We start from the raw sequence: 13,100 nt of genomic DNA on the forward strand, positions 1-13,100 counted from the left end.
CTCTGCCCTAGTGAATACCTAAGGCCCCGCCCCCTTATAACCTGTCAGCTGTGCCAAGACAAAGAAATATGGACCAAATGAAAGAACAGAGCAAAACCTTAGAACTAAGTGATGAGGAGATTGCCAACCTATCTGATGGAGAATTTAAAGCCCTGGTAATGAAAATGCTCACAGAACTGATTGAGCTGGGTCAGAAAATGAAAAAAAACAAATGAAAGATACCCAAAGTGAAATAAAGCAGAAAGTTCAGGGAGACAACAGTGACAGGAAGGAAACCATGACTCAAAGCAACGATTTGCAATGAAAGGAAAAAATAAACATCCAACAGAAACAAAATGAAGAAACAAGAATTCAAAAAAGTGAAGAGACTCTTACAAACCTCTGGGACAGCCTGAAACGTTCCAACATCCGAATCCTAGGGGTGCCAGAAGGAGAAGGGGAAGAGCAAGAAATTGAAAACTTATTTGAACAAATAATGAAGGAAAACTTCCCCAATCTGGCAAAGGAAATAGACTGCCAGGAAGTCCAGGAAGCTCACTGAGTCCCAAAGAAGCTGGACCCAAGGAGGAATACACCAAGGCACATCATCATTAAGTTACCCAAGATTAAATATAAAGAAAGAATCCCAAAAGAAGCAAGAGGAAAGAAAAGAGTTACCTACAAAGGAGTGCCCATAAGACTGTCAGCTGATTTCTCAAAAGAAACCTTGCAGGCAAGACGGGGCTGGAAAGAAGTATTTGAAGTCATGAAAGGCAAGGACCTACATCCGAGATTACTCTATCCAGCTAAGCTATCATTTAGAATGGAAGGCCAGATAAAGTGCTTCCCAGATAAGGTCCAGTTAAAGGAGTTCATCATCACCAAGCCATCATCATATGAAATATTAATATCCTCTGCAGTAAACCATTGAATAATAGGAACTTCACACAGAGCTTTTGTCTAGGATAAAGGGTTTCAATCTTACTCTTTCTTTTTCCCTTTCCTCTCCCTCTTCTTCCCCCCTCTACCTTTCTCCCTTCCAGTCTCTCCCTCACTTGGAAAATATCTCCACAGTCAGTAAAGAAATACAGTAGTATATTTGGAGATATTTGTGTATGTACCAAATTTTGGTAAATAAAGACTAATTTTAAATTATTTAAAAGCTCTGGCAGAACTTTTATATAATAAAGTATTTGTATTTTTCCCAAAGGTGGTCATTCTTGAGAGCAGGACTATAAACTCATTATTAACGACTGTCTTGTATTTGAGGTGCAGAATAACTACAAGAAATGGCAAAGCATTATCCTTTGTATATGCATATAAGAGCCACAGTAGTGACTGAAACGATCAATGATTAATGTAATTTACCTCTCAATATTAATTCAATTCCAGAGGTTATCAAATATAGTATAAGGGGCAGATAAATACAAAAGTAACTTTTGTGAATCTGGTGAATCATTCCTTAGTGTTACAAGGACTGAGTGAAACAACAGTTTGCTACTGTATCAAGTAGAATGAGTAGGATGCAAAATTTCCATGCCAGAAAAAATTCTATAGTAACTTAAGGCACATGCAAAGTCCAACTATTTTCAAAGTATAAATCAGCCACTAATGATAAGAATCATCCAGAAGAGGTGTTTAATGGATCTGAGAGTTGAATAAGTATGTTATTTGAAGATGCTAAATTATAAAACCTTATAATAGCAAAAAATGAGAAAAAGTAGGTAATATTTATTGTCAAATGTTCTGAATTGGCAACTAAATAGAATGAACCAGTGGTCACAGATGGTATTGGTCCACTTGAAAAAAAAATCTTCTATTTGAAACTGGAATTGATGCTTAGTATCGTCTTGCAGACAAATTTGGAACACTGCCAGTCAATACTGAAGCAGTGTGGTTAGAAGAACTTCTATAGCTAGAACTGTGGAAAAGCCACAGCTATAATTTGAACAGGAAGTTATTCAAGCAATGAAAACCATTAGCAAGTGGCAAACACCTATACAAGATTAGCTGAGGAACTCCTGATACAAAAGCTCAGAAAGGTACATAACTAATTACGCTATCCTTTTCACGTTTCTACGTGAGTCAGAAGAAATGACTGATCTTATATACTACCTGGAAACTGCACTCTTTAAGCAAAAGAGAAAAAATTTCAAATCATCTAAAGGGTAGATTAATAATATTTGCACATATCAGCTATAAAATTATACCTATTCTATTCACCTTATTTGGACAAATATTTGATGAGAGTTTATGATTTCAAGCAACTGTGCTAGGTTCAGAAGATATGAAAGTAAAGAAATAAGTCCATGATACCAGGAGCTTATTTAGTAAGTTAAACTAAGCAAACACATCCAGTTATAACTTATCACACACTAAAATATTTCAACTGTGATGCTGCCAAACAGAGAAGGCTCGGAAGAGTGAATGCCCATTTCGGAAACCACAAGCACCAGAGGGCTCCTTAGGCAGGGTGTGCATGTGTATGCATGTAAGCACGCGTGTGCGTGCGTGTTTTTGAGGATGGGGAGCAGGAATGGCAGAAGATGGGGATAAAAAGTCTGGCTGGGGTCGGATTACAAAAGCTGTATTAATGCCACGCTAAGGAGGTGAGACTCTTGTGTAGCAAAGGGGAGCGTCATGAAAAGCAGAAGCTGGGACTGATGCTTTATGAAAAAGAGTCCCCAACAGAGATCCAAACGCAATGGATTACACCAATCACTACATGTTAGAGCTTAACCTAGAATTCTTGTTTCTGCATGAAAAATACAATGATTGAGGAATAAGTCTAAGTGGATTAAACAGCTTGCTTTTCATGAATTACCATTAAGTGGTAGCAACAAGAAGAAATGAACTGAAGGTACCTCCTTAGCATGGATGAAAACAAAGGAATAGAGGGAAATTATCTATACCAAACAAGCAATGATGTATTAATTCCACTAAGTAAACGAGAGCATTACAAAGACAAAAATCTTGCCACAGAATACATTTATTTTCGTATTTAGAAGCACTAACTTATTGAGATTAAACCAATAAAAGATAAATAAAAGCCAGACTATGTAACAACAATCTGCCCACCTACTGGGGGGAATGTGGGTGAAGGAGAAAGAATAGAGAAATATAATCCACAAAATATTTAAGGCAAAAATATTTTCGTTATTACAACAACCACAATTTGAGAACTATAAACATTAAATGTAAATTAGTGGTAAATCTTGTGGTGTCCTTAAATTCAATGGCATTTTAAAACTCTTCCCTGCCAAGGTGTTTTATAAACAAGTTTGGTATACTGGTCTCTAAGAAAAACCTTGAAATGTATCTGTTAAAAGAGAAAGACTTCATTTTAAAAAGAACAAATTGAAATTATTTGAGAAAGAAGCTACTGATTCTATAACAAACTTAATTGAACAGTGTAATCAGATGTGTTAGTGAAATACCCACTCGTGCAAGACTAGACGCAGCGGCCCAGGAAGGCCTGCACCCGGGTGTCACCACGGCTAGGCCCAGATGTTTAGTCTGTAGTGCCTGTTCGTGTCGCGAAATGATTACCCCACGACATGCTTCTCTGCTTTACTAAGGTGGAAACTCCTTGATGTGAGGAAGGCGGAAATAAACGGCAATCATTGCTCCTGTATTTTCTGACCAGGTCCTGATTTAAAATATTCTGCCCCCATCACACTGAAAGTCCTGCTTTGGGTGAGGGGAAATATGACTGGTGTGACCACTGCTTCAAAGCTGTCACCATGTATTTTGCTCCCCAGGAGACCAGTGTCGGGGCAGGAAAAGGAAATCACTTAAATCTCACCCGGAGACTGAAAGGAAGACATTCTAAATAGAGTTGAGGCTGGAAGACAGACTGGGAGTGATGCAAAGTTTATCATAAAGATGGCAGTCATTGGACTTATCTTGCTCTGAAATTTTTCTATAGCAAAGCATAACCCAAGAGATTAAACGCTGTATAATGTTAGAGAATGATTAAGCCAAAAACCCCAACCACTTCTAGTTTCACAACTGGTAAGTGAGCAGTTCTAGTTAAAGCAGAAGTTTGCCTCTACCCTCATGGTTATGAAAAGTCTAAAAGAATCCCTTAAGAGCCACCTGTCAAATATGTTATATTAAGCTACAGAATGATAGGGACCTGAGTAAGAATTACTGAATGTTCTATTTTTGTAAGATCTGCAACTTCTTTTTATGAAAAAATGTCTTTTCTGGGACAATTTTCCTAAGTTTAGTAACCCTAAGTAAACCCTACATAATTACATTACCCAAGATTAAAAATAAGGGGAGAATCTTAGAAGCAGCAAGAGAAAAGGGCACAGATACCTACAAAGGAGTTCCCATAAGACTGTGAGCTGATTCTCACAAGAGACCTTACAGGCAAGAAGGGGCTACAAAGAAGTATTCCAAGTCATGAAAGGCAAGGACCTACATCCGAGATTGCTCTATCCAGCAAAGCTATCATTTAGAATGGAAGGGCAGATAAAGTGCTTCTCAGATAAAGTCAAGTTAAAGGAGTTCATCATCACCAAGACCTTATTATATGAAATGTTAAAGGGATTCATCTATGAAAAAGAAGATAAAAAATATGAACAGTAAAAATGACAGCAAACTCCCAGTTATTAACAACCACACCTAAAACAAAAACAAAAGCAAACTAAGCAAACAACTAGAACAGGAACAGAATCACAGAAATGGAGATCACATGGAGGGTTATCAACAGGGGAGGGGGAGGGAATGGGGAAGGTACAGAGAATAAGGAGCATAAATGGTAGGTAGAAAATAGACAGGGAGAGGGTAAGAATAGTATAGGAAATGTAGAAGCCAAAGAACTTATATGTATGACCCATGGACATGAACTATAGAGGGGGAATGTGGGAGGGAGGGGGTGTGCAGGATGGAGTGGTGTGAAGGGAGGGAAATGGGACAACTGTAATAGCATAATCAATAAAATATATTAAAAAAATAAAAATAAAAATTCAAGTTAATAAATAAGACAAACTAAAAACTTGAACAAAGGAAATCCATTGAGGATGAAGAGAAACATAAATATGCAAAATCAAAACATAAATTTACATATGCTATTCACTTGTAATCTCATCATCTAGTGACAAGCACTGTTATTTAACATGTTGGTGTATTTGCTTCCAGTCTGAATTTCTGTGTGGGGGGAACATAAACACTGCCTTACCTTTGGGTGACTAGGGTTCTCGTGTTCCATTTCCACTATTATAAAGAACACTGTGATGGGCAGCCTCGTGCATATGAAAGTGCATAAGAACAAAATTTCTGATTATATTTTTAAAGAAAAATGACCACATACAGGTTTAGTTGGTTGAAATACATGATTGCTTTTAATGCTTTTAATTTGATATTTTAAAATAGTTTCTGCTTTTCATTAATCTTTATCTCCCCTAAAAGTTGAAGTGGACCCAATCATACCCTACTCCTGACCATTCTATAAACAAAAATGGTTCTGGTTCATTACAGGTAAGCAGGTATTTTGTAGTTTATTTTTATTTCTTCTGTGATTTGTTCATTCATATCTTTTCCCAATTTTTCTCCTGAAATGTTATATTATTATTTCTACATGAGGAAACATGTAGAAAAGTTCTACATGAGGAAACATAGTATGTCATATTTTTACATTTTTTTGCCTTTTAATTGTCCTTTTCTTATTGACATACAAAAACTATGTGTTTTTTACGTGATCAAATTTGTCTTTCCTTTTTGATTCTCCCTGCCCTCCATACAAAACTGGGCTCTGAGTGTTCTTCCAGAAAATTTTAATAGATTTGATTTCCTCTTTTGAAAAATTCACAATATTTACATGCAAAAACCTCTGAAAAGTCCTAAAATGATCCTCTTAAGTTTCTTAATTCAGGATTTCACACGTCTATTTGAAAACAGGTCACTGACCTGCACCCCTGGCCCACGGTGCACCTGTTAACCTCTTGAGCAGGAGTTTTAGAAAGGCTTGCTTAGAAAAGACCAGAAATGCCTTCCAAGTCCCCAGATAGATTATTTACTTGTGTTAATTTCTGTTTCTGGAAATGGTATTAGTTTATACCTAATTATTTAATTCATCAGGAATCTATTTTTGTGCAAGTATAAGGTTAGGAGCAGTCTTTATTTTTTTCTTTCCAAATAGTTACCCAACTATTTCACCTTTCTCCCACTGATCTGTAATTCTACCTCTACTGTTACTAAATTCTTGTCTGTAATTAATGATGTCATTTACTCTATTCATTAAGATGCTTGTTGGATTTTATACCAGTCCCAGACTATTTTTATATTAGTAGTTTTATGGAATGTTATACATGGTAGCTAAATTAAACTCTGTCCTCCACTCTTAGTTAATAAAAATTTCTTGGTTATCCTTATCATTTTATAATTTCACATAAATTCTAACATCATTTTATAGTTTTTTAAATCCTGAGATTTTAGTTAAAATTATATTAAACTAATAAATGATTTTGGGAACTGAGACATTTACAATATTTAATCTCTATATCCAGGAATATAATGTTTCTTTATTTATACACCCCTCTCAGTACATTATTAAATATTATTTCTGTATATCTCTTACAATTCTTGTTAATACAAAGTTTACCTCCAAATAAATTTTTCTTGGATTTATTTGATTGAATTGTCTTTCTCCTTATTTTTGTTTACTATTACTGAAATATGAGGGACACTACTGCTTTTTAAGTATCTATATGACTTAATGAACTTTAATTGGTTCTAATAGTTTATAGATTGATTCTCAATAATTATCTAATAAAAAGTATATTATCTGTACATAATAATTTTCATTTCTTACGTATAGTTATCTATGTCTGTTATTTTACTGGCTAGTGTAACTTGAACTCTGGCAAATAACAGTGGTAACAGTGAATATTCTAGAATTTAATGAAACTCTTAATATTATTATTTTTTGCTTAAAGAAAATCCTCACCTGAGGATATGTTTATTGATTTTAGAGAGAGATGAAGGGGAAAGAGAGAGGAAAGGAAGCGGGGAGGGAGGGGTAAATAGAGATAGAGACAAATAGACAGGCGGAGAGAGAGACAGCGACAGGGAGACAGATAGATGGAAGAGAGGGGAGGAGACGGGAGGGGAAGGAAGGAAAGGGAAGCATTGATGTGAGACAAATACTGACTGGCTGCCTCCCATTAAGTGCCCTGACTGGGAACAGAACGTGCAACCTAGATATGTGCCGGAACTAGGGATCAAACCCAAAACTTTTTGGGGTACAGGATGATGGTCCAACCAATGGAGTACCCGGCCAGGGCAACTCTATTAATATTTTTAAACTATAATGATGTATGTTCATTTGAGTGAGATATTCTTTATCACAATGTGGAGCAACTTTTCTATTTCTAGTTTATTGAAAATTTCTAAAAATAGGAAGTGAATTTTGTCAAATGTCTTTTAATCATCTACTAAAAAAATCACAGATTTTGACCTAGTTATTTGGTATATAACAATAATGTATTTTCTAATATTGAAGCACACTTGAACTCATGAAAAAAAAATCTTACCAGTTTGTGGTATATCACTCATATATATGGCCAAATTAAAATTGCTAATATTTTAAGATTTCTGAATCTATATTCACAAGCAAGATTGTATTGTTACTTTGTAAAATTTAATGAGTTTCCCTTTTCTTCTATGTTCTGAGATGGTTTATATAGCATATTTGATTGTTTTACGAAGGTTTATTTATTTATTTATTTATTTATTTAATTTTTATTTTACGAAGGTTTAAAAGAGCTCTTCCATAAACTGCTTTGGATTCAGAAACTTCTGAAGATATAATAATACTTTAAAAACATTTAGCATTTCTTCCCAGGCTGCTGATGTTTCCAGATTTTCTAGCTCCCATTGAGTAAAACTAATCATTTGTATTTTCTTAGGAAAAAACCCCATTCTATTAAGATTTACACTATATTATGAAATAATTATATGAGAATTGATTTCTCATATAGTCTACGGCTGCATCCTTACTCATTGCTAATTTTTAGAAGCTATTCTTTCTTGTTTTTCTTATTTAGACTTGTCATAAATTCATTCCACCTTTGTTGTTATTTTCACAAAGAATTTCTTAAACTGGTAAATTCGATGATTTGTTTTTAACTTAATTTATGTGTTTTTCTTTTTTTCTGTTTATTTGGATATAAAATTTCTAATTTTAGTTGAATGCTTATTTTATTTTCATTTTCTAAATTTAATAATGAAATGCTTAAAAGCTAAAAAGTTGCCTCTTTTAAATAACACTTTGTCCATACATACTTATTAAATTTTATATATACTAGTCTCATTACTGTTATTACCTAAATAGTTTGTGGTAGTAATTTTTAATTTATTTGTTATTGGTCCATTAGCTGTTTTTATGCTTTTTAAATTTTCAATTAATTAGGATTTTGTTTGTTTAATCTCTGTCATTCCTTTTCAGGTTTTATTTTTTCGATCTGATAAGGTAATATGCTTAGAAATTTATGCATTTTTGGAATCTGTTTGTGTGAGGAAGACTTACCATGGGCAGTTAAATCATTGGGTTTTGCAATGCACTTCAATTGAGAAAATAATGAAACCCTTTCTTTACTGATGATATACAAATCTGTTATGTAAAACCGAAGTTCTTCTGGCTAAAGAAGATGTGCATGTGTGTGTGGGGGAGTCGGGGGGTGGGGGGGGTAGAGAGGCTTGTACCCCACCAAGCCTCTCCTCACCTTCCCCAAAGAGCACCATGTAATCTTTGGAGTTACCTGGGTAAGATTTTAAAACTACTGCTCATTGCTAAAGTGTTTTATATGCATCTATTAAACTTAAATTGTTATTATTAAAACATTTTCCCCCAAATCAATCTGTTAAATATTGAGAATGGTATGGTCAGTCTCTACAGCAAATGCATTTCTCTGACCTCTTCTGGCACTAATAGAAGCTTTTGCTTGGAATGTTTCGATTCTCTGGAGTTTGATGATTAAGGCAGCATTTTTTAGTAACATAAATTACTGACTTTGTTTCATTTTAAAGATTTCCCCTTGAATTCTCTTTTCTCTGAACCAATATTGCTACCATTGGTATTTGAGTTTGATATCTTCTGATTGTTCTTTTACTCTTACATTTAAAAAATCTAATAAAATTATATTTCTGTTCTTACAGATGTAGGATAAATACACATATATGGACATAGCATATGTATATAAATATATGCATATTTTTGTATATAATGTGTATAATTAACTATAGCTTTGTAGTATTTAAATTCTGTATTTTTTTAACCTTACAAACATTTAAATAAAAAACTTTTCCAGGTTTAAGTTTTTATAGCTCAAGCTTTCAATTTTTTTGGTATTTGTAAACACATCTTACTGGGATTAGCCTTTTTTTTCTTTTATGATAAATCTAAGATAATATTTTTGAACTCTCAGTCTTAAGGGCATTTCATTTTACTTTATTTTATAATTTTATAAAATCATGAAAGGTAGAAAAAAGGAACAGCAAAAAGAACACACACTTTAAGAGAACTTCTACGGCCATCTACCTCCCTGGCTTTTTCAACAAGTTTTCTGTCTCCTGAACTCTGAAAGCTGTAACACTGGGATTCCAAACCGCCCAGGATCACAGCCTCATCCTACTTGGGGCATAACAGTGGTATGCCTGATTTCTCTGGCCATTCAACCTGTATGAGAAAAATCTGTGTTTTTAAATCTGTGGTCAGCCAGCCACTTCAGGTTAAATTCAGGTGGCCACCTGGGATCTTATTCAATTTTAAGCCAATTAAAAAAAATTGCCCTAAATTTTATGTTTTCCATTTTGCTTTTTCTCTAGATTCCAGTATTAGGCTTCTGACTTAAAAACACAAGATAAACAGTCACTTGGGATTTTTGGCAACAAAATCTGTTCAAAGGCTGCACTCTGGTGAGTTCCAGTCTTTGCTCTCTCATTTACTTGCTTTGCTTACTTTTATTGATTTGAGGATCAGTCACAGGTAGAGTTCACCCAATTTTTTTAAGCACTTATTTTTATATCTCCTTCACAAACCAAATGGCTTATTAGATCAGATACTTTACTTGATTAATGATAAATGTGAGCTTCTCAGGTTCTTTCACAGCAGAACAGCCAGGTCTTAAGCAAGGCTCTTCTGTGAGTGACCCCAGTTCCTCTGTTACGAAAATCCAAATAAATCTTTTAGTGACGTTTCCTAGCCTTTGGTTGGCACTGCCACACTTAGTTGATGAGACCTCACAAATTTACAATGTAACAAACAGAACAACACACCTGTGTTATTCCGACGTGGGGTTAGGGGGGGATGAGAGGTATTGTAGGGGGATGAGAGGTATTGTAGGGGACTTGTACGTATCTGAATTATGATGTTTACTGTTTTCCTGCTCCTCCTTCCCAGTCTCTCAAATACACTAAAGCAAGTCTGAATATTATTGAATCTTTATTGGATTATTTAGAAGGGTATTCAGAGATCGTGGCTCATAGCTCTCTACCATACATAGATACCTAAGTATTAAAAATTTATTGCTGGAGGAAAAAAAATAAGATTTAGCTATCATGAGGATGGACTAGCAAAGAGAAAGGGATATACAAGTTTAGACATTTTTATATTTAAAAATCACATAATCCTTAAGATTAATAATTAAATTATGAGTGGAATACAAAGCCAGGCACACAGAAAAATCAGCTGAAAAAAAATAGGAAAAAAATCTCAGTGGTTTTTTTTTTTTTTATGGATCCTCAATGTTTTGAGAAAAAGTTAGGGTCCCAAGTGAGTTTTTATGTCTATAAATTGTTTTCTCTTCCAAATTACACTTAAGTGAAAAAAGAAGAAGAAGGAAAGCAACAATAAGCTTTGCTGGTAGGTCTTTTCCATTTTCATAAATTCTAGGAGAGAAGGTAGTAAACAAAGTTTCTGCAACTGTGCGTGATGCTTAGAGGAAAATTAAATCATTGCGTGATGCCAGGACTGATTATTCTACTGCACTCTAAAAGCAAGAGATTGCAGCCTGTGAGTCCAAAGTGGTTTCATATGGACTGCCCCAGTTGTGGTTTACGCTTGAAACTATAACCTGTCAAATTAGAAGCAGGCAAGGCCTATCTCTTAACGGTTCCACTTTCTACTGTCTGCAGTTATGTCTACAAGGTCAGCACTTTTTATTCAGTTCAACTATGTTATTTGAAGGGGTAGAATCTCAAAACTACTTTTTTAAAATCTTACTTAGAGAAGATTTTAATTATGATATAAAAACTTAGATAAACCTCCAATCTAATTTTTATTGTATATTTGCAGCTGACTTTCATTGCAACTATTTTTATCAACCATTGATATTTTATTATCCCAGTTACCACTAAGTAATATATAATATAACTACAGCGAAGAGGTATATACACTGCTTAAGTTCCCAGGAAATGCATCTCTACCCTGCATTTCCAGGTATTTTATTGCCTTTAACTCGTACCTTACTGACTCATCATTCTTCCAGGCTTACAGTAGCCTGCTATTATGAGCTTAGTGTTACAACACACCCCACTTCTCTTCTCCTTGATTGCGGAATGCCCTTCTGGGCAAATGTTTTCTCATCAAAATTGACGAGCTATGTGTTCAATTTTACTAATGTTTTATGTGGAGTCCTTCCTTAATGAATCGTTCTTCATGCCCATTTGTATAATATAAAGATGTTTTCAAAATAAAGCATAAACAATATTTGCTCTTTGTCATAAGTGAAACCATGCCACTAAACAATCATATCCTGTTTAGGCCATGATGACATCAGAAATATATGTTTATCAACTGCATTGGACAACTTAGCATGTTTTTGGCCCAAGGCAAAGTTGAACTAAAATCATTTGCAGTTGCCCCAAACCAAGATAACTGCGCATTTCTACGGTAACTGATACCTAAGAAGCACATTGCCTCCAGATCGCAGTTCACCATCTAAGCGTACTAATTCTTTAAAGAAGGCTGTTATTAAAGCTTATAAACCATGTATGCCTACTGGGCTTCTTCCAAAATTTAACATGAAATAATTACATTCTTAGCATGTGTATAGAGACTAAGATAAAGGAGGTACTTAGCATGATCTTTCAGAGTTCTGAATTGACCTCTCTTGCCTAATTAAAAAAAAAAGGGAAAAGAGAGATTTTTCTTTTCCATATAGAAGTATAATAATAAGAAGAATGATAATAATAATACCTTGTATTTTGGAAGGCACTCAAATAAAATCAATCATTACTTTTATTTTTCCAAAGTATTTAAGGAAACAATTTTATGAATAGAGAAGCTAAGGTAAATAGAAGGCATACGATTTTCATATTCATTGTTAAAATATATCCAGGAAATCCAAACACATGTCACTAACTTTGTATTGCAGTGATATAAAGCATGTAATTGCCCTAGATCCTACCTCAGCTAGTGAGTACAACCACAGCCTGCAACTACAGACTGAAAAACTACACTTCTTCATGCTATATGCCAACACAAGTGCAGTTAGAATTACCTTTGCCCACAAAGCTAACTGGATCAGTTGGAACAAAACATAAAGAAATATTTACTCATGAATTAGCTTTAAGGAATAAAACAGTATCAGTAAAAGTACGATGTAGGAAAGAAGAAGGAAGCAGAGGGAAGTCTACTGATACTCAAAGGAGGAAGGAGAGCAACAGAAAACCAAAGTCATCTCTCCACGTCAACTCTGAAGGCAGAATTTAACACCCTCTCCTGGCTGCTCCAATGTACAATGCTGCCTCCCGACAGGAAACCACTGGTTTGGGCATTTCAAGCAACATTTCAAGAACATATTAATAGAACCAAATGATACAGGCACTGCAAACTGCTATGGTTATTCTTTTCCTATAAAAAGGGAAGAATGAACTATACCTCCATTCTTTCTTGTTTAACTTCATCAATTTCATCATCTTCAAACATTGCCAAGAGTTCTCCCGTCTGGTCAATAGAGTTGAGAAAGTCTTGAGCAATTTTTTGTCTTTTGTTTGCATTATTACTGCCACTCAATTTGTCTTCATGGAGATAAAGGAAAGACAAAAGAAATTTATTAATAAGGTTACATCAGCACCAATCATTTCATGCATTAAATAGTATGAAATTCATA

At 34.6% G+C, this 13,100-nt stretch overlaps 1 protein-coding gene across 9 annotated transcripts in view; it reads right to left on the reverse strand.

Moving 5' to 3' along the window:
* Positions 1–13,100, reverse strand: part of SUPT3H (SPT3 homolog, SAGA and STAGA complex component) — a 439,117-nt gene that overhangs the window by 126,378 nt on the left and 299,639 nt on the right. For all 9 annotated transcript variants that reach the window (XM_045192983.3, XM_045192984.3, XM_045192985.3 and 6 more), the window contains one exon: positions 12,869–13,008. In XM_045192983.3, coding sequence (XP_045048918.1) covers positions 12,869–13,008 — 140 coding nt within the window. The remainder of the gene's footprint in view (positions 1–12,868; positions 13,009–13,100) is intronic.

The sequence above is a fragment of the Desmodus rotundus genome, chromosome 11 (genome assembly GCF_022682495.2).
Source record: "Desmodus rotundus isolate HL8 chromosome 11, HLdesRot8A.1, whole genome shotgun sequence".
Classification (NCBI taxonomy): domain Eukaryota; kingdom Metazoa; phylum Chordata; class Mammalia; order Chiroptera; family Phyllostomidae; genus Desmodus; species Desmodus rotundus.